This window comes from Clinocottus analis, unplaced genomic scaffold (assembly GCF_023055335.1).
Source record: "Clinocottus analis isolate CAN_PGR_092001 unplaced genomic scaffold, fCliAna1.0.p SCAF_13, whole genome shotgun sequence".
Taxonomy (NCBI): domain Eukaryota; kingdom Metazoa; phylum Chordata; class Actinopteri; order Perciformes; family Cottidae; genus Clinocottus; species Clinocottus analis.
Genome location: NW_027175854.1, coordinates 4,127,168 through 4,152,887, shown reverse-complemented (window position 1 = coordinate 4,152,887; position 25,720 = coordinate 4,127,168). Strand labels below are relative to the sequence as shown.

Here is a 25,720-nt window from a genome sequence, read left to right as displayed (position 1 = left end):
ATATATATATATATATATATATATATATATATATATATATATATATATATATATATACTTTTGGGAATATATTATTTAAACCTAAGAATAGAGGAACATAATCCCAAAGAAAATATATTAGTATCCCAAAGTAACAAAATCATGCATGTTTAATGTATTTGTCCATAAAAAATAAACAAAAATGAACATAATGGATGGGATCTGGTTTTATTTACAAATTGATCTTGGCACTATTTTTGTTGTCTCTTTGCTGGAAACTGGAATGATCATAAAGAATACTTTTGACTAGTGAGCATAACACTCTCTTGGTATTTTAAGTCAGTGACCTGCTATAAAAGGCAGGTTTGAGAGACCTATTCTTTTTTTAAACCACAAAAAAACGATAACAGATAGAGGGAAAAGAACAACATTAGAGAGTTTACCGGGAGGGAAAAACAGAAATAGTGTATAGAAAACATATTTCACTTCAGCTTTACACTGTGGCAGTTTCCTCTTTTAGGCAGAAACCCTGTGACATCATGTCTACTGACATATTTTTTTTCCTCAGATATACAGGCTCTCCCCACATCTCATCAGGTGCACTCACTGGTTATTGTTAGGGTGACAACCCAATAGAGAACATTGATTCTGTCAAAAAACTTCTTGTAAAGCAGCATTAATTGACTGTGGCAAATAAAATGAAGGAGACCAAAGTAACTGAAAACCATCAGTACAGACCTACTACCTCGGGTTTGGCAGGCAGGTAGGGGCAGCTGTCTAAAACCTCCAGTGTTGCCTTCTCAAACAAGTGCTTGACTGTTGATCAGAAGATCTTTTGTGTGAGCAAACATAAAGATATGTGTTGGTGCGTGTGTGTCTGTGTGTTTGGGTGTCTCTGCATACTCATATTCAGTGCAAACACATTGGGTCAAAATCCCATCCTGACCATGGCCCATCAGCTCTTTTGTTTCAACTGAAACACATAAATCTACAGTATCGTCCGTCCCTGACCATCTCACTACCTCACTTCTTTTGCAGGTCTCTGTTGCACCTCTTCAAAGAGATAAACTGTCAGGCAGACGGACATGCCTTTCGTTTATCCAGCCTGGTGGCGGGCCGACTGCTGCCAAGCGGCCCCCCACCTCCCCGCCAGAATCAGGTCCTAGCACAGCCCGATGTACTTGAGATTGTTCTGGATGATCACGTCCGTGACAGCGTCGAACACAAACTGGATGTTGCTGGTGTCAGTGGCACAGGTGAAGTGCGAATAGATCTCCTTGGTCTCCTTGTTGCGGTTGAGGTCCTCAAACTGCCGTTGCACATAGACGGCTGCCTCCTCATAGGTGTTCTGACCTTTGTAGTCAGGGAAGCACACTGTCAGAGGAATGCGTTTGATCTTCTCAGCCAACAGGTCCTTCTTGTTGAGGAAGAGGATGAGCGACGTGTTGGTGAACCAGTTGTTGTTGCAAATGGAGTCGAACAGGCGCAAGCTCTCGGCCATGCGGCTCTGTGTGGATGCAGAGAGAGAAAGGACATATAGAAGAAGATCAGACCATGAAGACATGATTTACTTTGAGGCATCAACCCAAACTTGCCCGATCTATCACACGAGAAGGGTCATGTAACCCAAGAGAGAAAATAGAGACCATGTACGGCAAGAGTTGAGGGTGAAAATGAAGACTCACTGGCGGGCCAACGGTACGGCTTCTCTGTTATGTCAACAGAGACTTGAGACGCAGACACGTGAAGTCCTGCGTTTGAATTCTCTGCATATTCTCCTCTGAAACCTCTGATTACTTCTTTTTTACCTGTTTCTACCTATTTAATTGGATTACTTCTTTGAAACGGTCATATATGAAGATCTGAATACGTCACATGGAGGCAGATACCTGTGTGTGTTCACACTGAGGACACACATTCTCTTCCAGTGCTCTATGATATTGATTTATTCTTCGGCCTCAACTTCGCACATTAATCTGAACAAAGGTCCTCCAAATGTGGATGCATTGTCATGTATAGTCCTCAGGACCATATTAGGTGTTGCATTTTTCTTTTTTTTTCATGGAAATCACTGATTGTCTGCCTCGTCCTGCAGATACATGAGTTACTCGAAAGATAAAGCAAGGAAGAGCGCAGCAGCAAGAATGTGAAGCAAAACAAAAATATGAACCATGTGTTCTCCATTAGCATTAAACCAGACCGTAACACTGTACCATACTTAATATGGTACTTATTTTTTATGTAACGTGTCCATCATTTCTTGTTTTTTCATTTTCCGCATTGTTTTGTTATTGGTGCAATTTCTTGACTTTGGTCCAGTAAAAATGTGTGTGCGTGTGTGTGTGTGTGTGTGTGTGTTTGCGTGTGTGTGTGTGTTGATTTGCATACGCTCATGTGACGATGAATGTATGAGAGAAAAGAAGTGAAAAAGAAAGTTGATTTGTTTATGGCAGCTGCTGGCATGTGGCAACTGGCCAGCAGCTTGTGACTGGGAGGTTGTCAGAAGGAAGACTGCTGTTTAAAAGGTTACAGAAACAACATGGTGCTCGGAGCAAATCACAAGATCTGCACAGCATGAAAACAGATACTGAGAGGAGTAGCCATTTGACAATCATAGTGTAGATTAAAAGTTACCCCTTAATATTCAGTATTGTAAGTGCACTACTAATGGAAAATTATGAAAAGTCTACAGTTATGAGAAACCAAAGTTGCATGTAACACTTATATGCAGCACACGTTTTCACATCAGCTCAAGTTAATAGAATTGTGTTATTGTATTATTTGTGTCCAATAAATTGTCCTTATTATAATAGATTACATAAACAAATATAGTGTGCATGTTCAAATTTGACACAGTCGCCCCTAATAATCAATACTTCCCTGAAGCAAAGTACTGTGAACTAAGACACTGTCCACATTTTCTCTAAAAACACTTTTTGTCCGATTTAACAACATTAATGACATGACATAAGAAGGAGGAACAAACTAAGACTTTGTTCAATACAAATTGCATAAGAATGTGCTTGCACATTCCTGTTCTGCACTGATCTTTCTTATTCATGTCTTCCACTCAGCTTCCGTTCTCTCACGTTATTTCCCTCACACTGAAAACTAAGCTCTCCTTTCCGTATGAGTATGTTTTCCCTCTGGGACTGAGACTGGCCCCTAAACATTGAATGTTACACAAACAATCATGTCTGGCTGTTGGACCTCACTCCTCCTCTTTCTAGGGTGTGAAAACAGAGAGAGTACGGCAGGAGACGGCAAGCTGCGCCCGGGAGTCTTTTCAACTGGACACTATGGCGCTCCTACATTAAGACTTTCTTAATGGGGAGCGGGAGGAGGGGATGAGGCGCCATCTAGGAGCACTAAAGCATGCAGACCCCCCTTCCTACGCTTTAAACACCCACTGATACACTCACACACACACTCACACACACACACACACACACACACACACACACACACACACACACACACACACACACAACCACACACTCTCTTTTCTTTCCCCCCTCACCTCTTCCTGTCAGAGTAGACCAGAGGCGCAGGCTTTAATTAAGCTTAAGTATTAATGAAGAAGTCATTGCTTTGTTTCCCATAAATACAAATCACTTAAGTGTATAGTCAGCCCTTCCTAATTTATTAAGGTTCATTTTAAATGCCACAGTCTTAAAAAAAAAAAAGGAGTGCTTTGCTCTTATCTACTCAGATGATCTTCTTAGTCATAATGTGTGTTTTTCTGCTGTACCTAAAAAAAAAAGTCTCCCTTTCTGTTTTCCACTAATATCTATGTGGCAGCTACACACATTGAAATTTGATTTACAATTATGTATGATCTCTGTTTGTGTTGTTGATGAAGGGAGATGTGTTCACACTTAGATTAAAATACTGTTGCTGATTCTTAATTATTTCGTAATGTTGTGGATAACATTCTTCATCCGCTATCATCCAAACCTAAAAGGATGACAAATAGCTTTGTTCTACTCCGAGGTCGAGGTGAGACTAGTGAGCTAACATGAAACATGGATAGTCGCGTGCAGCACTAAATGTTCAGACTCAAGGTCATCTGAGAGCATCTTTAGTAACATTTAAGGTAAATTGTGTCTGGACCGCGTACAATAAAGAAATAACTTAAATAATATTCCGCTACTGTAAAATATATTCACAATCTCAATCCGTTTCTTTTTCAAAATGCCTTCATGTTATGACACAATTAAATTACATGATAGTGATACCTTTTGATAAGCCATTAAGCGATGAAGATGTTCTAGACACAAGTCTGACACCGTCCTCTGCTTCTGAAAGGACCTGATGTCATTTAAAGTCCGCGATCAGCGAAACATTTCACGTTCAGACCGGTTCATCGGTCGTCTTTGCTGAGGCTTTAAAGGACGACGTGATAAACTTTGACATAAAATCATGAAACACTAGCGATTAATTTCCATTCGTCTTTCATGTGACGGCTAATTAATTCCTGTTTTGAGAGATTAACAAAAAAAAGGAATTGAGACAATATAAATAGAGCTGACGCTGCAGTCAGAGTCTGCCTTGATGTCTGGCTAACACCATCTTAAACAAGCGTTATAACCCACATCTCGGCTTTACGTTTTCAACTCGCATACACAGGATCCGCTGCAGTTGCTCAGCCTCAGCCACTGAATCTAAACCTGCACTACACATTCATGATACTGCACCCACAAGCACTCACGCAGACACACACAATACAAGCACGCACACATACACCTCATATCTATTCTCCCGAGCGCCGATGTTTGTTGCGCCCTCCTCCTCCTCCTCCTCCCCCCCCTCTCCCTTACCCCTCCCTTCTTCCCTGCTCTCCCCTTCTCATCCTCCCTTCCCTAGTCACAGCTCACTGTCAACAGCGCAGGATTAGGAGCATTTGACTGGCCTGTTGCTAAGCAACAGTATCCAAGGCAACCAATTCATTACGAAGACAGGGATGGGACAGGGAAAATGCATCAGGGAATGGGTTGATGGGTAAATGTTATACTGTAATTATTATGGTGTCTTGTGTGAGCTGGTGCATTGAAAGTGAGCCGACGTCGATGTCGTCGGATCGGAGTTTGTTTTCTGCTCGTGTGACATTGTCAAAATCTTTATAGGGTGAGGTCACTCAGATGATCACTGCACACAACAAGCCGTGTTCAAGAAAATCTCACCTTTCTTTTTTTGGAAGAAACATTTTTCCATATGTGTGACTGTTTCCAGGAGCTATGAATTAGTGAGTACATGTGCGTGCACAAAACAACTGATGAACCCTCTAAATTTGAGATGTGCGTCTTTTAGGCGTGCCATTCAACTTCTATATTCCCTGTGCTGCTGTTTTCCATTCAAGCATGCTGCTATGGTTCTTGCACTTGAATTCAAATTGATGAGTCACCTTTGTTCCAGAAAGTTGAATCAGTTTCAACTCCAAAAAGGTTCATGCCATTGAACACTACTGAGTTGGGTTGTGAGAGGTAAAGCACATCATACATATCCTTTATGGCGCGTGCCTGTTGTGTTCACCAGGAGCCACTACTGAGCAATCAAAGTAAATGTTGTGCAACAGCTTCCCTGTAAATGTATTTAACATTCTTCATGAAAAGTTGAACTGAAGGAGGAAACATTTCTTGGAAAGGTGTAGACACAATATTTCCCCCATAGATCAGCCTGCCTACTATTTTGCTATTTATTATCATTCTTGCTCTACTTAACTGTCAGTATCTGCTTTCTGGTATGTTGAGATACATCTCAGTTTGGAGCATGGTGGCTGACATGTTTTTCCCTGTTCAGATAACTGTGTTGGAAGCATGTTTCCTGCCTAACAAATTGGTGGCTTCTGAATATGTTTGACGTATTGTATTCTAGACATGGTATATTAATTTGTTTATTCCAAGGGAATAATATTGTGTTCATATATTTGCAAATCTGCTGAATTTATGTCTTTATTTTCAATACGACTGTAGCTTGTTAGCATTCTTCACTCTCTGCACTTGAATCAGGGTCATTTTCTTTCCCTCACATTGTACTGACCTTCATTCCTTTAATATTAACTGATGTTCAACCCAATCTAATAGAAACCAATTTGGGTTTCACTGCTGTTATTTCTCCATGTTACATTATGCAAACCTTGTGAACACATGCCGTACACGGAGACAGACACCCTTCTCTTCCTCACATTGCAGATGTATTGAGCATTTAGAGGCTATACATTGTGTTCGGTAACAGCTGTTCAGCAGTGTGGTGTCAGCTGACTGTGGTTGGAGAAGCGGACGCTTCAACCTATAGGAAATCACAGAAGAGCCTTCTGTAGATGAAGGAACCACAGCAACATACTTGCACTTAACCCAGTAGCATTTAGACTAGGAGTACACTGAAAGTGACTTTTAGAGTTGTTGCTGCATCATGCGTCTGCCGGATGGTCCTGTAGATTTAAGAAGGCGTGGCCTGATGTCCAGTGTGGCCACCACCATGTGGCGCTAGTACAACCTCTCTTCCAGTAGTCTGCATATAGGATGCAGTATACAAGATCAAACATTGTATTACAAATGACTGTAACATGTCAGCCACTAATTCATGTTTTTCTGTGTTAATGTATGGGCGCTTTGTCACCCATGTGTTAAAATGTACATATTTATTCAGCATTGCTGTGGTGTGACTGCATCATAATTACACGCCCCATGCACAGTGTGATATTCAATTCAAAACGTGGGCAGATCATCTCTCCAGGTCATACTTTAATAGGCTGTGCATCATAATACACTTTTCTGCCATATGCATGTTCTATCCATCCATTGTATGTATTGTTTATAACTGCAATTGTACTTGGGGGCATTATGACACACACACACATGCACGCACACACACACACACCACAATGTAATTGCAAGTTATATAAGATATAGCCTACTATGTACAACTATTTTACATGCACCCTACAGAAGGTTGATTTTTACTACATTCTTGTCTTGATTATTTATTGATTACTTGATTAAAAACACGTTTTTTTAAGTCTTAAAAGTCATGAATATTACTCACTTATTACTCACTTATTGACTTAACATCTTAACACATTTAGCATTTTTAAACCCGTGTCTTACAAAAACAATAATATAATTGCTTCAAATACAAAAGCTAAAAACAATATTAAGAATTAACCTGTGATGTGTTGACAAGTACAACTATTCGATGTGTCTCAGTGGGACTGACCCCTCAGGGTCGGGTTAGATGAATGCATCGATGACCACATGTGAAAAGCACCTATGTAGTTTCTGCTAGTGAAGAAAACTACTTTGTGTGCTTATCACAGCAGCTGCAGCAACAACATACAGGCAACAATGTGAAATCTAAAACACATCTAAATCTAAAATGTACAAGATGTATTTGGACTCGTTCAGCTGATGTCTGACAAGTATTTGTGCTAATGCAGTTGATGGGAACACAAAGGCTGTTTTGTGAACGGGTTTCAATTGAATCAGATAAGGCAACATGTTACAGTCTGGCCTCTGAAAATCACAGCCGGTATTAATGTGTCACAAGTTTTCCATCGTCCAACTGAAGAAACCCCTGGTGTGTTGAAAGAGATCATTTTCTTTACGTGTTCAAAGACATAAACTTGTAAAGGCAGTAATTAATTCAGCCACAACCCAACCATGAAAATCATATTCATAGCACTTTTGATCCTTTGCTTAATATTCTTCCTCTCCTGTCTTAGAATAATACAAGTTGTTTTTTCCCTCGCACCTATGAACTCCCATTGCTACACAGTGCCTTCACAATCTGCTAATTCTCACAGGTACAGCCTCACGCTTTATTCTGTGAACTCAATTAACACCATGCTGCATTTTTCTCGTCAGACTTTATTTTTAACCTGTAAAACTAATTGATTTCATGTTGTAACCCAGCATGGTGGACTCCCTGTTTTATCTGGGTAACCCATGCATTATCAGGCTTCTTCAGTTCCAGGAAGGACAACGTTTCCTCTGTTCTTAAGGTATTTCTTGTGTATAAAGAGATGTATATAGACACTGGAATCTCTTTAGGAAAGAAATGTGATCATGCCTGTGAAGGAATAGAACATTGACCCCTCATAGCTGGTGCAGCCTACAAAAGTAAAATAGTATCTATTGTTGACCTTCCACTATCGAAAAGGCAGTTAAACAAGCAATACCTACCCAACTATTCCAAAACACTTAGATAACAACACAGACATGTTAATCATTCAAATTCCACAACCATGAAAAGGAGATTAGAAATGTCCATTCATGCCTCCAGCTAAGGAATTTTGGATTAGGACCATCAAATTTGGATAAGGCTTTCTAAATTGTTTATTAAACAAAACTAAATGAACTGTAGAGGGATAGCATTAGGTAGTGCTGTTTTTTTTAGGATGAGAATAACGGTGAATCTGTGCCGTAATAAATATCTATCCAACATGGTAAGAAGTTTTTTCTGACTTCTGTGGCAAATCTCTCAAAAAGAAAAGATAGCTCACGCAACCTTTTCTCCCCAACTTTGGGGATACGTTTAATTTCCAGAGATTGAACATTTTACATAGTTTAATTTAAGTTTAATTTTTCTGCTGTAGACCTGAACTCAAAGTCCACTAAATAGTCCACTTAGTAGAACACATGTTATCACTGTTTGTTTAGGTCTGTTTCTCTTCTTTGATTGATAAGCTGTTCAGCCGTTTGGTGCTTTAGGAATCTTTCAGTCAGCAAAAGATTGGGTTCCCACAAAGTAAACATACAGAAAATGCAATGTATTTGATCTACTTAGAGAAATGCTGGGAAACAATCATATATTGAATTCATAATTGGTGCATCTATTGTTCAAGCTCCTAAAGCTATTGAATAGTATTATGCTAATTAGAAGTAATCATCAAACAACCCAGTTTCCCATACCCATTATTCATTTCAAATTGTCACTATCTGAAACACGTGTCTTAAGTAACGTAAATCTTAAGTAATTGCTTTGACAGAAATCTAGAAACCAAGGTTATTGGTATCAAGTATCATGAGTTAAAGATTATGAGTCAGATAAACATTATGTCTTACGTAAGAAATATTTTCTCTCCACTTTTAGAAATAATGGCAACACTTCTCCTCATGGATGGTTTCAAAAGTTAATAGGAGAGAGAATTTGTATAACGTGTGCTAATTGGGTTAATATCTGACCTCTGTGTTAGAGAGAGGGGCTGCTGTGTGCAAGCATGTGTTAGTACACGTGTGCATGTGCATACATTTACTGTGTAAATGTGGGCCCTTTAAAAAGAGATTTTTCTTACCGTCTGGTTGTCCTCGTAGAGTTTGAGGTCATAGCCACTTAGCTCGACACAGAAAATGATTGCGGTCACACCCTCAAAGCAGTGGATCCACTTCTTTCTCTCCGAACGCTGTCCACCCACATCTACCATCTTGAAGGTGAGCTCCTTGAAGGTGAACTTGTTCTCCACGATGCCGGTGGTCATGTCGCGAGACCGTAGGATGTCCTCTACAGTTGGGATGAACTCAAGCGCAGAGATGCGGTCCAGATCATTTAGGTAGTAGGCAGTGTTGTCCTCTAAGTGGTACTCATTGGATCGTTGAAAGCACTCCTGGACCCCTGAGTCGGCCCACAGACGCTTCATGACTCCCTGCAGCTCTGTGGTGATCTCCCCTTTGCTCTCGGCCGGCCCTGTGAGGGCAAAGAGCTGCACGGCATCGTAGGCGCGATCAGGATTGTGAAACTCGATCTTGAGGGTGGTGAGCGCGCGGATGATGCGGGTGAGCGAGTCGATGGCATTGTACAGGATGAGGGGCTTGTATTCCTTGCAGGCCTCCAGGTTGAAGCCGCCGCTGTGGATGATCTTCATCTGCTTGACAATGGTGCTCTTGCCCGAGTTGCTGGTGCCCAGCAACAGGAGCTTGATCTCACGCCGCTGCCGCTGACTCTCTGAGCGCAAGTGGCGATCGATTCGCCGAGAGCGCCGCGCCGCTTCCTTCTCCTCCGAGCTCTGACGGCATCCCATGGTCCTCCACCACGTGGTGAGCGCAAAGGAACTCGTGCTGCTGCTTGATGGGAAAGCAAATTATAACGAAGTGGTGACCTAAAAGGATCTGGTGGAAGAGCTGGAGACGTTTTTTTACGGAAAGGTAGGAGCTCGCCAGTGAAGAGGCCGACGGAACTTCACAATAGACCAATTTAACACTAGACAGGAGAGCCACCACACTGAGGAGTGGCTCGGGAGTATTTCATACTATTTGTTCAGGCGCAGTCGGTGAGTCCTGTGTGGGCAGAACCCAGACTTGTGGGATGCCCACACAGCGCCTGGCACTGAGGGTTGGACTGCCTGCTGAAGGCAATGGAGCCGGGGTGCATAGCAGGGGCTCCCCCTGAGGAAAAGCTCTGCGAAATAGCTGGTGAACGTTACGTTTATCAGTACACAATTTGTTTGGGCTTGATGCGTGAGAATAGCAAAACCCCCTCACTCTCTTCCCACATGGCTCGTGTGGTACGTTGACCTCGTTTAGCTTCTGCAACCATCCGCCTTAGTTGGATATTGGCCTGTTTTGTTTGATGTTCCTGATAAAATCTTCTCTGCTTCTTGTGTGGTGTGATATCTCCTCAGCAACCGAAGTCTGCCAACACACAAGACAAAAAGAGAAAAGAAAATGTATTGCTTGTTTAGGACAAGTACAAGCAGTTTCATCACTTTCCATCACATAAATAATATACGTATTAAAATAATCGTCCAAAATGATGTAAAATATGCTTACTCGCTTTCTCTTGGAGATAAAAGGATTGATTCACTCTTATGTCTGTGCATTAGATTAATAGCTTCGCATGGAAGCAGGAGGAGCCCGTAAGCTTAGCTTCCTTACAAAAGATTAGAAATATCTTGACCTTCATCTTGAAACCAAAATCTGGGCCCACCGACTGAATCCGGCAACCCACACTCTGCTTGCTGGACGGATAAACCACAAATGATTGTTTTTGAATTTGTGCCATTCAAACACACAAGAGAGCATTGGCGATTCCAATCTTTATGCTAATTACCCTCCCGGCTTTCACTCTACATTATCACACTGACAAGACAGTAACACCAATCTGCATATTTCAATTTCATGACAAACACAAGAAAAACATGTCTCATGTAATTCTTCATCCATAAAATGTAGATTGACTGATTAGCAACTGAAGCCTCGTATGCAGTCACATGCACACTGACCTGCACACTCCCCATTCAACCATTGCCGTGCTACTCTTGTTCTGTGTACATTTCCTCTTCAGATTTCTGCTTCTAATAGTTACACACCCGAACTTTCTCCCTCAGCAGTCCCGTGTTACCATAGACCCAGAGCCAAAGTAGATCTTAGCTCACCACACCCATCCATTTAACACCACCGCGCACACACAGACACTGATAATATACACAATCAAGGTCAAACAAATGCATGTCAACAGACCGAGGAAAACATACGCCACTATTTGAAAGGGAACGGGTGCAAAATTAACATGACACGTGTTTCCTTGTGCCCAATGGTATCTTCCTCTATTCACACTACAACGCAGCACCTCTGACTCTCTGAGCTGCTCAGTGCAACGTATCAGGTGAAATGCTTATTTACTACCGCAGTGGAAAAAAACAGACTCAAGCCAGCAGGTTCCTCTCATGCTTTCATTCCCTGTGAAGCCTTCTTCTCTTCCTTAAAAATATGTAGTGGTATCCTTACGAATCTATGCAGTGATCAGAAAAATAAAAAAATTGTGCTTCACTTTGCTCCTACTTTAATATATCAGCTGTCCGGGAGACGGTGTTTACTTTAATTGAACAAATACAGCATTATAATGAATTTGAATTCAAATGAAATACCGTTTTCTAGGTTTATGTAGGACATGATGAATAGGATATGATAAATGTAAAGCAAAAACAAATTCCGAGCAGTGAAAACCTGTGGGAATGTGTGATGAATAAGATGCACATTGAAACAAGCGTGCATGCTATTGGCTAGCTAAGCAATGAATGTGAAATCATACTGTGGCCTAGTTTGGTTGGGAAAACTATACTCTGCAGACCAGAGAGAGTGAGAAAGAGAGAGAGATTCTCGGCGCTCAGTGATTGAGGTCCACTCTTCAAATGACGGAGAGGACAAACAGAGCAGAACAAAGCCATAACAAAGCATCACAACACAAACAGAGTGCAGAGCATTGTTTCCTGGCTCCAGGCACCTGACTACCCTCTCAAAATGGCAAAGCCAGCCAAACCGGTTAATGCACATCACTGATTTTGAGAGCCTATGAAACACAGTAATGCTGCGTGTGAAGTCTTTTCAATTTGCTATTTTAGAAATATGCAACACTTGCATTTCCGTACTTTTTGAAGTCACACCACTTTAGATAATTGCTCAGGAAGTAGTGTACCGGCAGTGCAAAACCAGTGTATATTATTAGCAAATTAAATTTGTATTAACAGTATTCCCCATGCTTTTACACTGGATAGAATAAAACATGGTCTGTTGCTGACTGACACCTTAATAACTGGAGCATACCACAGCTGGGCAAAATGCCTGAAACTTTGAATAACAATTTTAAAAAGAGCAAAAATTAATTAAGAAAGCGCCTACAGGATAAAAACATGCTTACTTTCTGTAACAAATTACATGTTTGAAGTTGAAATAGCTCCGAATAACAGCAACAACAAATAATAAACCCTCGTTCCCACTAGATGCCTACAGTGTCGTCATCTTTACTCATTAGGGTTTCATTTCCAGGTTCACCACCTCTGGTAAGTCCCATCTATCCTCATATATGTCAAACCATCCTCCAGAGTAAAGGTGTTACGAGGACACCTGTGCTAAGTTGGCTCCGATACGAAGAAAAGACGTGCCACTTTAAGAGTAAGTGAGTGGCGGTAGAGCCATGGGGGCCACGGAGAGAGGCCAGCATCTCAATGTATCATGAGGGCTGAGGTAATGTGATAGCCAAGATTAGACAGAGCTTGGTCACTCTCCTTCACAGCCTGTGCTGCACACGGCCCATCAGCTCTCCATCAATCTTACCTCTTTTTATTATTCCTCCATGCGGCAAATAATTACAATCCCCTCTTTATTAGAGATGAGTACATGCAGTCACAGTGTATTTCTGTTGTATAATTAAAATTTGGGTCAATCACATTAGGTTGATTGGTGATTTTAATCTATTAAATGCTCGATGTAATTGCTCACACAAAATGTGTTGGATGAAAGATGCAATATGTTATCTACAGACGCCAAGAATACACTTTCAAAGATCTTACATTTACGATGAAACACACATGGAGGTACCGGTGTCTTTAAATAGTGTGGATATTTGTAGCGGATTAACACCTGAGAGGACAACCACAAAAACATAACTTTCATAACTTTGCATATGAAAAAGAAAGTTGGCAGGTACACCCTCATCTGTTTGCAGGCTCAGCGAGCACATACTTACTAATACTTTGCTTTTCCACGTCAGTAGACATTGGTAAACATATATAGAACATTCAATTGTATCTCATAGCAGCTCTATTTTAAAGATGTTAATAAATCCGTTATGTGTTGTTGTGAAATCAATCTCACCGTGGGCCATCGAAGACACAATTTAAATACAAATAATCAAACCACATATGATTTCACTGGAGAAATGGAAGGGAAAAAGCGCATGTGAAGCTGTGGCGCAGTGGTAGTAAGCATTATGAGTCCCACTTGTGATTAAAAGTGTGTTAAAGATGAGCAAGAGAAAATGCAGTAAAAAAAAGGTTTTCAATGGATGAAAATCAAAGGTCTGAGATGCCGCATGTCTCTTTTAGTCATCTTGCAATGCTTTAAGAATGAGGCGGGCAGGTGTGTGGTCAGCAGGTTTGCATTTCAAAAGGAATCAGATGAGGTGTTCAAGTGAGAATAAGCCTGCCGTCGTCATGCAGGAGGAAGAGTACTGCACTTCACAACATCTGCCGTCATGAATAACTGTTGTCTTCAGCATAAGACCAGCAAGCAGTCATGTTTCTCATTTATTAACCAACTCCCTATTTATATCAAGACCAACTTAAGACAGAAAAATGCCAATTCATCACAGCTAAGTAGGCCAAGGTCTTAGCACTGAGCATGACTCAGTTGAAACAAATATGACACGAGAATGTGTTACTCTTTGGGCAAAATGTTATACCTATAATCCGTGGTAGTGTCGAGTGTGAATTCCTGGATCTTTAATGTCCATCTGTAGAGTTCTGCAGTGGTCTTAGTAATATGTGTTTCCACGAGTCGATAACTGATTGCAGACGAAGGCCACTGCAAGGCCTGATGACTCAACTCATACACTGCCATGGATGTGAAAACAAAAAGGACATTACACATCAGGAAAACAATGCTTTAAAGATAGTGCACGTGGCAGCATATTCTTTCAATTTCAGGGTTTCCCAATACCACTTTTTTGGGGGGGGCGGGGGGGCTTCTGGTGAAATGTGCGCTCACTTTGCAAGCCCTGTTTTTTTAAGACGAGATAGTAATAAGTGAGTAAACTGAGTCACACCGGGTTAAAGGTAAAAAATAAAAAATAAAAACTAACTGCCAAAGCGTACTGTACAGCCCCCAGTTAGTGCCACAATAATCACAGTGATGACTCACGTAAACTGGAGGCCAATGGCACAAGTGAAAATTATAAAATAGCAGTGTTGCTTTAAAGCGCTTTTAGAGTTGGGTCAAATGTTTTGCTTATTCTTTTCCTTGCTGTAGTTGTTCGTTTTTATAACTGATGACCACATTTAGATTGGAGGGACCCGGTGGCAGAGGGTGAAATGATGACCCCAATTTCTTCAAAGCAGGTGGCTCGGCATTACGCGGTGTACCTTTAAAGGCTGCAACGTGTCATGATGTATTTAGAGCTGCAACTGCTGTTAACTCCTTGTTGGACGGAAAAATTATGAGCAGATAAGCTTTTGTTCTGTGTCGTGAGTTACCTTTGTGAGTTCACATCTGTATTCACAAACGCTTCATCTGTGACCAACAACTCTCTCTTCTTCAACATTTGTTTTACCAAAATGCGGACAAGAAGGGACAATTCGCATTGCGCAATGTCTTGAGCGTCACAACATTTCTTGGCATCTACTGGCAATTTGTCGGTGCCTATTTTGAAAGCACAGCAGCCAATGGTGGGACTGCGTCATTCACTCACTTGGTAGGTAAAGGACGGACTTTCACATTCATAGTCCTGGCTTCGCTTCGCTGTGATCCAGCCAAATATAGGCTGGCGCTCATTCAGCATTGTCATTAAGATTATACAGAAAAGCATTTGTTTACATGGACATCTCACCCTCAGCTATTCAGAACAGTATGATGCTACAGAAATGTGACTCCTTGATAACTGAATGGTAATTCATATCCATATGTTCTATGGGTTAGCAGACCTACTGAACCTTATGTGTTACCGTCACTCATGCATTTTCACAACAGGCCAACAATTGTGTCGCGAACATGTCATTATATAAGTACAAATAATAAGCACAACGTATCTCTTGCCTACTGATGGATGTTGGCATTGTTAGCATCCCAGCAGTTAGGCTCCCTGCAGCAAACTAATTACAGTGCATGCACAGAAAACACAACAGCTCACATGCCTTACAATCAGCCGCACAACGCTGCTTTCTCATCTAAAGGCAGCTGTTTCAGTGACTGGGAGGTTGTTTCCTGCTTCTGACTTGCTTCCCCCTGACAGCCCAACAAAAAGAGGTTACTAAAAGACTTAAGGCTGTCTGGTCACTGTCCACATACAGAGTTTTTTTTTACTGGGATATAAGAGAATGATTCTTACAATAATATCTAAAACCCCACGAGTGAAACAGTAGCTAATCCCCTGATCTGCAATAAATCCTGCTATTGTGTCAAGATTAAGCAGTTAGAGTAAAACTGCGATCAAACCTTTAGGCCGTGTCGGATATGTATGAGCTGTGTGGCAAGACCAAGTCTATGCAATCTATACGTTCTGAGTCACAGTCTTTGTTTTCAAAATTGTATAAAAAAAAACAAAAAGGCACGGAAATCAGCAGATAGAAAAAAGGGAGGAAAAGTGTCCCAACCAAACAGGGCCTCTGAACGAGACAAGAGGTTCTGCTCACGAAACGCCATTAATCCATTTATGCCACGAGGTAGTGAATAAGCAACGTATTAGTGATTAAGTCTAAGGTGATCAATAGGTATGCTTTCCTCAGCTGCTGATGTCTTCAACAGTGTATATGGTCAACACAAGTACACAGATAGTACTGGTTTGGACAGATCTGGCAGAATTTTACAAAAGTTAAGAATAGGAATGTAACAGTTGATGATTGAGTTGAAATGGACAAAAATGAATGCATGAAAAGCTGCAACTCCGAAAGAGAGTGTAACAGAAAATCTGGTCAACGGCTGTTGGGGCAGACTAATCCTCTTTCAAATAGAAATGATTGTTGGTTTTATTTCCACACAGGGCAGTGATTTGAAATGTGGCAGGAAAGAACAGGCAATGAAATGATGGAAAAACATGAATTGATAAAAAGAAAGAAAGAAATGAAATGGATTTACACCAACGAATAAGGCTGCTCACCCCATAAATGGAGGTCAGGGTGACATTTGTAGGGTCGTGTAGGTCGTTGGAGCTGTGTTGTTGTTATTGAGCTGCGGCAGCGCATGAGCACTGCACACCTGCAGAACTGAAACGTCCATGTGCATTAACATTTCTTTGTAAGAGATTATGAATTCACTGTTGACAGTTGAGACAAACTATCAAAATATCATCTGAAATGGTAAACAGAAAAGCAGCACTCCTTTCGGAGCAGGATTTTAGTGTGATGCCATCAAAGAAATATTACAGAATAGTGTCTCTGCAAGTGTAAGATGTTGAATATTGATGTATTAACTCTGCTTGTTCGGTCATTGGCAAAGCGATCGTAGTCTTGAGGCTGTAATCACTGGATGTTTATAAATATTTAATCAGGGGCAGACATGTTCTCCCAGCTCTTGCCTTTTCAATAAAGCACTGTCGTTGTAAATATTCCAATTTGCATATTCTGAAAGAGATAAACCCCCAAAGTATTCTTTATTGTGATCGTGACTGATTATTGAATTCATAAATGGAACTGAAATTGGATCCACCTGCAAACAATCAATTGTACAGCTCGCTTGAACTTATTATTTTAAATTCAATTATACAGAGTCCAAATAATCAAAAAGAATAATAAGCATATCATAAAAAAGGACACGGGCGGGGTCAGTAACAAAGTAGTAAGATATTGCAACATTACATTAATCTAAAAGTGCAAGCCTTTCATCACAGAAAGAAAACACAGATTCAATTTGAGGCTCGAGACATGAGTTTTCAATCTTTGCAGCGCTAAACTGGACCACGGCATATTTGTGGCTGATGGGCTGCACATGACTCAAATCAAGTCTTTAAACTCTTTAGGCCTCACTTGTATCAAGGTAGATACCCGAAGGAAAGAAATCTGTTGGAATTAGCGCGCTGTAATATGATCCAAGTATGTAGCTCGCTTGTGGACATTGTGTGGACATAATGATAATGACCACTTACATATTTCACATTTTCCTGATAAGCTATGCACTGATATTACCATGAAGGCGTCTTATCTTTAGTGTTTAGGTGTCGCCAACATTTTTACCTTTGGGAGCTAATTTGACAACATGAAAGTGGTCGAGAGGTACTCGTAGCACCCGGTCACCACGGACAGACATACTTTCTGTCTTACATTTACGGCCCTTTAATAACATTTTAGTCACCACTGTCAGCACCTTAATTACAATCACGCCAAAGCCAAAAGGCTTTTTGTGTTTTGATATTATTGTCATTGTTTTTGGCACCGTTACCTTCTCTGTTTTGTAAACTGCTACCAGCTGTAAATTCTGTCATTCTTTCATTTTAATTTTATTATTTTATTGGGCTGAAGAAAGTTTGCATTTCTTTTCTGTAATAATTTTACTAGTGTACCAAACTGGGATGCTCAATTTGAATTGATTGGAGGATGAGAGTACTACTATGTTTATATTTGTTGAAGTTGTTTGTTTGTCTGTTTTTGGGTCTTGCACCTGCTGTCTTTTTCAGGGTTTCCTCTCTTTCTCTCTCTCTGTTTGTGTAGATGACGATTATTTTTTCTTAATTATATGGTGAGGAGGGAGGAAGGAAGAGAGTGCAAGGTTTTACCATGGACACATTAAATATGTGATTTGTATGAATTTGAAGACAGATTTTTCATGTAGCGTGTACATGTAGCAACATTTAAAGGGCAGCTATGATCCAGAATGACAGGAACATTTTTCAACCAAACAATTATGCCATAACTAATATGTGGATGAATACATTTACTTCTCATCTTTGAATCGGAAATAGAACAAATATATTGAAATATACCTTGTAAAAAGCAGCATTGACAAATGATCTAGATTCAATTCAAGCAGTTATATAACCCACTTTTTTCAATTTGTTCACACTCTCTTGTCTTATCCTGACTCCAATCTGTTCAGGCCTACTTCCTCAGAGTAGATCAGTCTTAAATCCGTTGTGCTAGAGCTACTGGAAAGAGTCCTAGTGCTGTGACCAGTCTGGCAAGGTTTCCAGGAAGTCCTACGTTTAGCAGCTAATACTGTACAACATGGAAGCTTTTGATAAGATGGAGCTGGCTACTTTGGCGATTATAATCTTAATCTGTCAAAATCCTTTTGCCACAATAAACGTGGGAACCATGAAGGGTTAAAAAAGGGCAGTTGTCCCTTAATTCCTTCCAATAAGTCTGATAATCTTTTTTCCACACTGCATTTACTGTACGACGAGATGCTAACTCAGAGCAAGTGGGTAACTGTCCAAGGGACAGAAAGGAGCTGCCCAGTAAGTCATAGGTGGGTGATCTGCGGGGAACACCGCGGGTGTTAGTTTCCCTTTACTGAATGTACTGAAACTATAACGATGTGGAATATGGGCTAAAAGGCAGACAGTCAATTTCATGCGGCGAGCAGCAGAATGATGGATCAATACAAGCCAAACGCCAGTTGCTAACACATAAGTAGATAATGTAATATCATGTGATGCTCCGGAAAAATGTGTACTGTGCACTGTGTTTGCCTAATAGATGAAATACATGTTTCTTTGTGCATCGCTTGGTGGAATTAAATAAATGAAGTCTTCCAACCTATGAGTCAGAGCTTTGTGGTCTCCACATCCTACGTCAAGATCATATGGGATGTAGGTCGCATGGCACAGCGATCCTCAGCACCATTTCACTGTTTTTTCAATGCAAGATTTAGCCTTTGAGCCGAAAAGAACTGCATCCGGACTGGCCTACTTTCCCGGCAATAATCCAGTCCATTTTCCAACACTAAATTATGTCTCCTTGTATGTCATCTGTTTTGAAGAATAGCTAGTGAAAAATGACTAAGCAAGGGACCATGTCATTCAGGCTGAGCTAGAAAACCTCGTTAACCACATTTACACAGGACAGACACATTTAAATTGGCTGTCAAAGAGCCTCAAGAATAAGCCTGTCAGCAAAATTGTGTCTAGGATTCCTCTACGAAAAGACTCCTGGGGGGAATTTTGAAAGCCTCTAATGTCATATAGCACCTTCACTTCATATGTCAGGAGACGTTGTTTCTAATGGATTTTGAATTGATGTTATCATTATAGTAAGGGACCGTCAGAGTTGTTTTGTTTTGTGTGTAGAAAATCTGTTCTGTGTAGCTTGAATGAAAACCACATTATCTGGCATTAATCAGTACTTTATTATGGTAGAAGTGGTTGAAATCATGGAGAATTATCACCCTTCTCTGCAGCTTTACGGCCTGCTTTAGAACATTGTTATGGTTCTGTGTCGTGCATATTTTTAGTTTAGTAGTTTTTTTCTGGAAAGAAAAAGAAGAAAAGCCAAGCATCAAAATGGTACAACTAGCTGGTGAGGAGAGTCAAACAGCCTGCAAAAATATGTCGGTGGGGACCAAAACAGAGCTAAAAAGAGGAGCGGTACTGGATGTGAGCCTGTAAACGCGACTCCAAATGAATGATAATGTTGCTTCATGCCTGCTGGATGTCAAGTCGACAACTGTTAGCTAATGGGCCTTTTTGTGCACTTTAGGGGCAAAAATTATATAATGCAACTTTAAGAGAAACACTGTTCTTAGCTCAGGACATTTTGTCACATTCTTTTTTCCAGCGATGTGAATCTACCTATTCATTATGGATGGACCAAATCCTCTGGGAGTTGAAGCTAAATCCAATATAAGCTAGACAATTGAATTGTCTGTCATTGGCTTTATTGAAAAAATCCTATGGTAATATAATTATCAAACCCAGTTATTATAAACACGTACTTTATCTCTCACAATTGTTTGTTCAACATTTCGTGCTATCGCTTCATGTAATCGCCGTTGACATCCTGTCCTGAATGCGGACTTCAGAGAAAGTTCCCTGTACTGTACATATGTGAGGGCATTACTCATTCATAATGAGAAACAATGATGGGCTGTGTTCTCCTCCTCCGGACAGTGGGCTGTTTAGGAGGCGGGGTGGGGGTCAGGCCTCTGTATGCTAGATACTTTTTCATGATAATGCTCCGTTTAACGTTCCTGATCTCAATGGCTGTGTTCCCCCTTCTCCAATCCAGCGGGTCACACTGAGTCACAAGGCCGCCCAGCGATGACAATGGCATGTTTGTGCGCAGGCTGAGCTACGGGGAGGTTGTGTGATGCGAAGGGATAAGATGGCACAAGGTGGACACTGGAGACTTTTGTGCATGTGCTCACTAATGTACACGCAAATGTGAGTATATGTGTGAGTCTGCTCAGATCGTTCACCGATGGTGCTTTACAGATGTTTTCCTGTCTTCATCCGTCTCTCACTTAGATCAAACCCATTCAGGTTGGTACTATACGCAGTCTAATCTTCATTCAAACACTCCAACGTAAGATTCATTCGTGTCATGACAGATAAGATAAACGCTTTTTGCAACCGAAGGAAGTTGTGGGTAACGGACACTTTCAGTCTGCAACTCCCAGACGTTATCTGCAGTTGGTGATTTGATAACTGGAACAGAGGAAGGGGAAATAACGACTGCAGCACATGCAACAGCCATTAAACCACATTATCGACACTATGAAATGCATTCTGTAAGGGACAATAGTGAAGTAGATGCTAAAAGGAATAAGAGTAGCTAACATATTGCACTAGGGCAGTTGTCCATGCAGAGACTTTGCGAGATTTCCAACAAATGATGAAATCACCATCCGAAAAAGGCCACACCTATATTTTAATTAAATGATGTATAATCTTGCTCCATTGCCAAGCCTAACTGATGCCAGCCAACAACTGAACAGTTATATGTGTACGGGATGAGTGTGTGGGGGAGAGATATGACAAAATGGCACCTGTTCAAACAGGGAAAGGCAATTATACTGCATGTTAAACACAGGAAATCAGAATTGATTTATCTACAAGACCACAGTAGTGGACTGTAGAGGTCACTGACATGCACCACCAGCTTCACTCCACTTTCGGGTATTTCATCGGAAAAGCAGACCTGCATGCCCTCATCAAAACAAGCTAATTCTTGTGCTATAAACGTTGTGTTGTATCTAAGGAAGCCCGCACGTATTCGCGGAATACGTGCAGGCTTATGTGTGCGTCCATGCATGCATGCATGCATGCACACACACTCCGTTTGTTTCGTTCAGTATAGACCAACATCCCCCACCAGTACGTAGTAGGCCATACACTCCCTCACCCACCCGCCTACCCCCTCTCTTCCACCTCCTTGTTGTCATATGACCGCTGTTATGTGTGTGCTATGGAACACAGCGTTGCTCTGTTAGTCCCCTCTGCCCCTCTCAGATTTGAGTGCTGTAAGTAAGGCCCTCTCACTCGCCGGCCTCAGGAAAAACAGTCAGGCCCCTGTATGTGACTAACAGCAAAGATTAGAAAGGAGGTTGAAGAAAAAGAGAGGGATGAATTGAGCCCCACAAAAAAAAGATAACTCACTCACTCAGAGCCCCGCCCTGAGATTGTGTTTGATTCAGCTGACAGCTTTCCTCACCGATGCTTTACTGTCAAGTCCTTTCTACTTCTGTGTCTGTCGAAAAGACGGGGCTGCCAATCAGTGTCTCAAGGGGTCGTTTGTGTGGAGATGACACTTTGTCCGAGTACCTGGCAAGGATTAAAGACCTCGAACAAACGCAAATGCTGAGCCGGCTGAAACAAAGCAATGCCCTGTCTGAATGTACAGAGTGACAAAGCAGCTGAGAGATCTGAACTTTATGGACACGTTACCTGGATGGTTTAATAGGGTATTTCATTGCTTCTGCAAGATCACTTTCGATGTTCATTCTCACAACCACTAAAGCAAATGTATGAGAAGTAGTTAATGCTGGTACTCCCTCTTCAGAAGAAAAGTGACATCTTACATTAATCATTTTATTAAGAAGGATGCCAAGGGAACTATGTTTGGCCCCCTTGGTACTTAAGTGTAATAGAGCTGAGTTTAATTGTCCATGTCGACCGTGTGCTCACCTAAAAGGTGTAAGATGACTGAAAAAAGGCACCGGACGGTGACATTGGCCTCCTCAGGGCTAGAGCTGCGACCTCAACAGCCACTGTCACTTTAAAACCAAGTCTGTCCCCGCTGTCCCCTGCCATTATGTCACCAAGTGGAGTGGATGGAGCAAGTAACAAAGGAGGTGGAAGGAGGTCAACTCAGCATAGGTTTTGTCACACTATTGCTCTCATTTTTACATGCATAAAGGCTGCTCGAGTGGCACAATACTGCATATTGCCATTGAAACAAAAGTGAGCAAAAACATCAGCTGTTGATGCGGTTGGAAAAAAGCTCCATGCTTACTTGATGAGATGTGTATTCCACTGGTTTAAAAATTCATGTTGAGGTTTGTATATTTTCCGGAAAAAAATACTAACACTAATATTTTCAAAAAGTCTGAATGAGGGTGTATGATGACATTTTTCTGTGTGTGTGTGTGTGTGTGTGTGTGTGTGTGTGTGTGTGTGTGTGTGTGTGTGTGTGTGTGTGTTTGTAAGCATGTGATTAACCTTCATATTCCCCACTGGACCTTGTCGTCCATCCTTAAAGCCAAGGTCATTAGTGATCTCTGCCATTTTTTGACAACTTGCAGAAGAAAACTGAAAATTCAACAGAAATAATTTGGGTTGAGAAGAGCTTTTGTCACAGTGGATGTAACCTTGGTTTGTCTTCTAGTATCACCAAGTTACAGAGACTAGGAGTTGATTTTGGGAGGAGAACAAGATCCTAACTGAACAAAATCAAGTCACCCACAAGTCACTCTGAATTGTGGGTGAAGAAGCACAGACGACAACACTGTCTTACTACAAAAAGCTGTTTGCATGCAAAACATTTCTTGTTGTGATATTTTATTATCGTGATATTATAGGCCACTGTTTTTCTTCAAGTAATTAACATGGAAGCAACATGACGTGTATCTTGTTGAAATGGCATCATGAAGAATTAAGTATCTGCACATTTTGGTAACCGCCCTAAATCACAACTCAGACCCTTTGGAGTTTTAATGAAAGCAATACCGCACTGATTTCACTGACAACAATACATGACTTTACTGCGCTTTCATTCATATAGACTTGAACAAAACGTATAGATGTTATTCTATTTTGATTTATCAATATTGTTTATTTGAGGTAAGAAAGAAATAAGCATGATATAGATTCATTTCAGCTCATGGTAAAGTTACACATCCTGAAAAATATGGTGCTTCAATCTCTGCTTATTTGAATTCCATAATGTCAAGCATTGCTAAATTGAATCTAATCTATCTTAATAACAAACTAGCTACCCACAAAGGCTTATTCCAATCTGTCAGCATTATGAAAGCACTATGAAAGCGATCAATATTCCTATCCAGTTTAATTGCGTTTCATCACCAACCTGAATCATGAGAAAAGTATCAATCTATTCCTGATCCATTTTGGTATCAGTAGTGCTCAAGAGATAAGGGCATGGTGGAATTTATCCTCCATCTTTGCCTTGATTCAAAGATGTCTCAGGTACTCGATGTGAGCTGCTGCTGCTAGAACTATCACAGGCACATCCAGCGCTTTTTTTTCCTCTTCTTTCACATGCTTAGAAAAGCGCTGTCTTTCGACCGACATGAAATTATCACAGTCTTTCCCCCTCCTCTTTCATCCAATCTGTTCTAAATCTTCCCTTTCCTTCTCTCTCTCTCTCTCTCTCTCTCTCTTGCTCTCTGCTGCATCAACCTCCGCCCCTCTGCCCCATCTGCCTCCCTACTGTTAAACCCCCCAGCCCCTCGACCCCTCCCTGCACTGGTTCTCTCTCTCTCTCTCTCTCTCTCTCTCTCTCTCTCTCTCTCTCTCTCTCTCTCTCTCTCTCTCTCATGTAACACAAACACACATACAGTACGCACAAATACACATGCTCCAGTCCCAACCCCCATTGAAAAAATACAGTACAACTCTGTGACAGATTATTGAAACAGAGAAATCGTCATGAACGTGCTCTGCTCTCTCCCCACTTGCCCCCTCTCACCGTTAAGATTTTACATTCATAGACTGACCCAACTTAACCAAATGCATCCCAGCTGCAGATTATTAATGAATGGTGAGGTACGTTTCCCCCGAAGAACAGCAGACAGAAAGCTCCACTCAAATCCTACGATGTTCCTGTGCTGCTGTCAAGCCAAAATGTGCCCGCTTATCCCGGTGCCTGCGAGAATGGTGGGATTTGTACACTTCCTACAGCACATTTACATCCAGCATCTGGTGAAGCCCGTTGTAAGGACTGATCACCTGATAGTGTGCTTTACGCTCTCATTTACCCTCTTTCCATTTCTTAGCTTATGGCCTGGACAGACACTCACATAGACATATGCACACACACACACACACACACACACACACACACACACACACACCGAACACACATCTTTGATGCATCCTTCACTTGTCCTACATACAGTAATTACATGTACTAAGCATTCAGATAAAGCCATCCTGTATGGATCGAGGATGCTCTGGGTAGATGATAAGTCAAATTGCAAGCATTAGATGTAGCAGCGTCCGTTGGCACGGAGCAAGCAGGGTGGAGGAGGGGACTGGACAGGCTGCCTGCCTTGGTGCCATCTCTGAACATCACCTTCCCCATTTTATCAGAAAAACATACTCGCCCTCAACAGAATGACTACAATGAAATGGCATCTTGCTCTTCCTCTGTGCCCAAACCAGAGCCGCCTTGCACTGATTACAAAAAAAAAGAAGCGTTGTGTCTGTTTGAGAATAGTCAGGCTTACCGTGTTCACAAGCCAGCATCCATTTACAAAGGATACTGCAGACAAGCCCTTAGAGGGAGATAAAGGCTCTGTGCAATCCACCTTTAGTCCTGCTGCTTCATCTTCAAATCTTCCTCATATTCACAGGGTCACACACTCAAGCACATTTCTCTCTGTGTCTCTTTCAGCACCCCTCTTTCTCTGTCTTATTAACGTCTGTGTTCTATATCCTCTCTTGTTTGCTCCAAGGCAGTTGAGACACTGCAGCGATGGGGGTGGAGGGCGTGTATATATGTGTGCGTGTGTTTGAGTGTGTCAGAGACAGAGAGGCAGAGCGAGGGAGTGCAGGGCAGAAATGGAGGGAGGAGTCAGCAGGGATAGAGAGAGAGAAGGGGGAAATGGTCAGGATTAAATTATGAGAGTAACAGTCAGAGAGAGAA

The 25,720-nt window shown here is 41.4% G+C and overlaps 1 protein-coding gene across 1 annotated transcript; it reads right to left on the bottom strand.

The window, feature by feature from the left end:
* Window positions 1-91: 91 nt before the first annotated feature.
* Window positions 92-25,548, bottom strand: gnaz (guanine nucleotide binding protein (G protein), alpha z polypeptide). Its single transcript, XM_068574007.1, has 3 exons — window positions 25,302-25,548; window positions 9,272-10,604; window positions 92-1,486 (listed from the first exon to the last, which is right to left on the bottom strand). The coding sequence occupies exons 2-3, from the start codon at window positions 9,992-9,994 to the stop codon at window positions 1,142-1,144; spliced, it is 1,068 nt and encodes a 355-aa protein (XP_068430108.1). The 5' UTR covers window positions 9,995-10,604; window positions 25,302-25,548; the 3' UTR covers window positions 92-1,141.
* Between the last annotated feature and the right edge of the window lie 172 nt (window positions 25,549-25,720).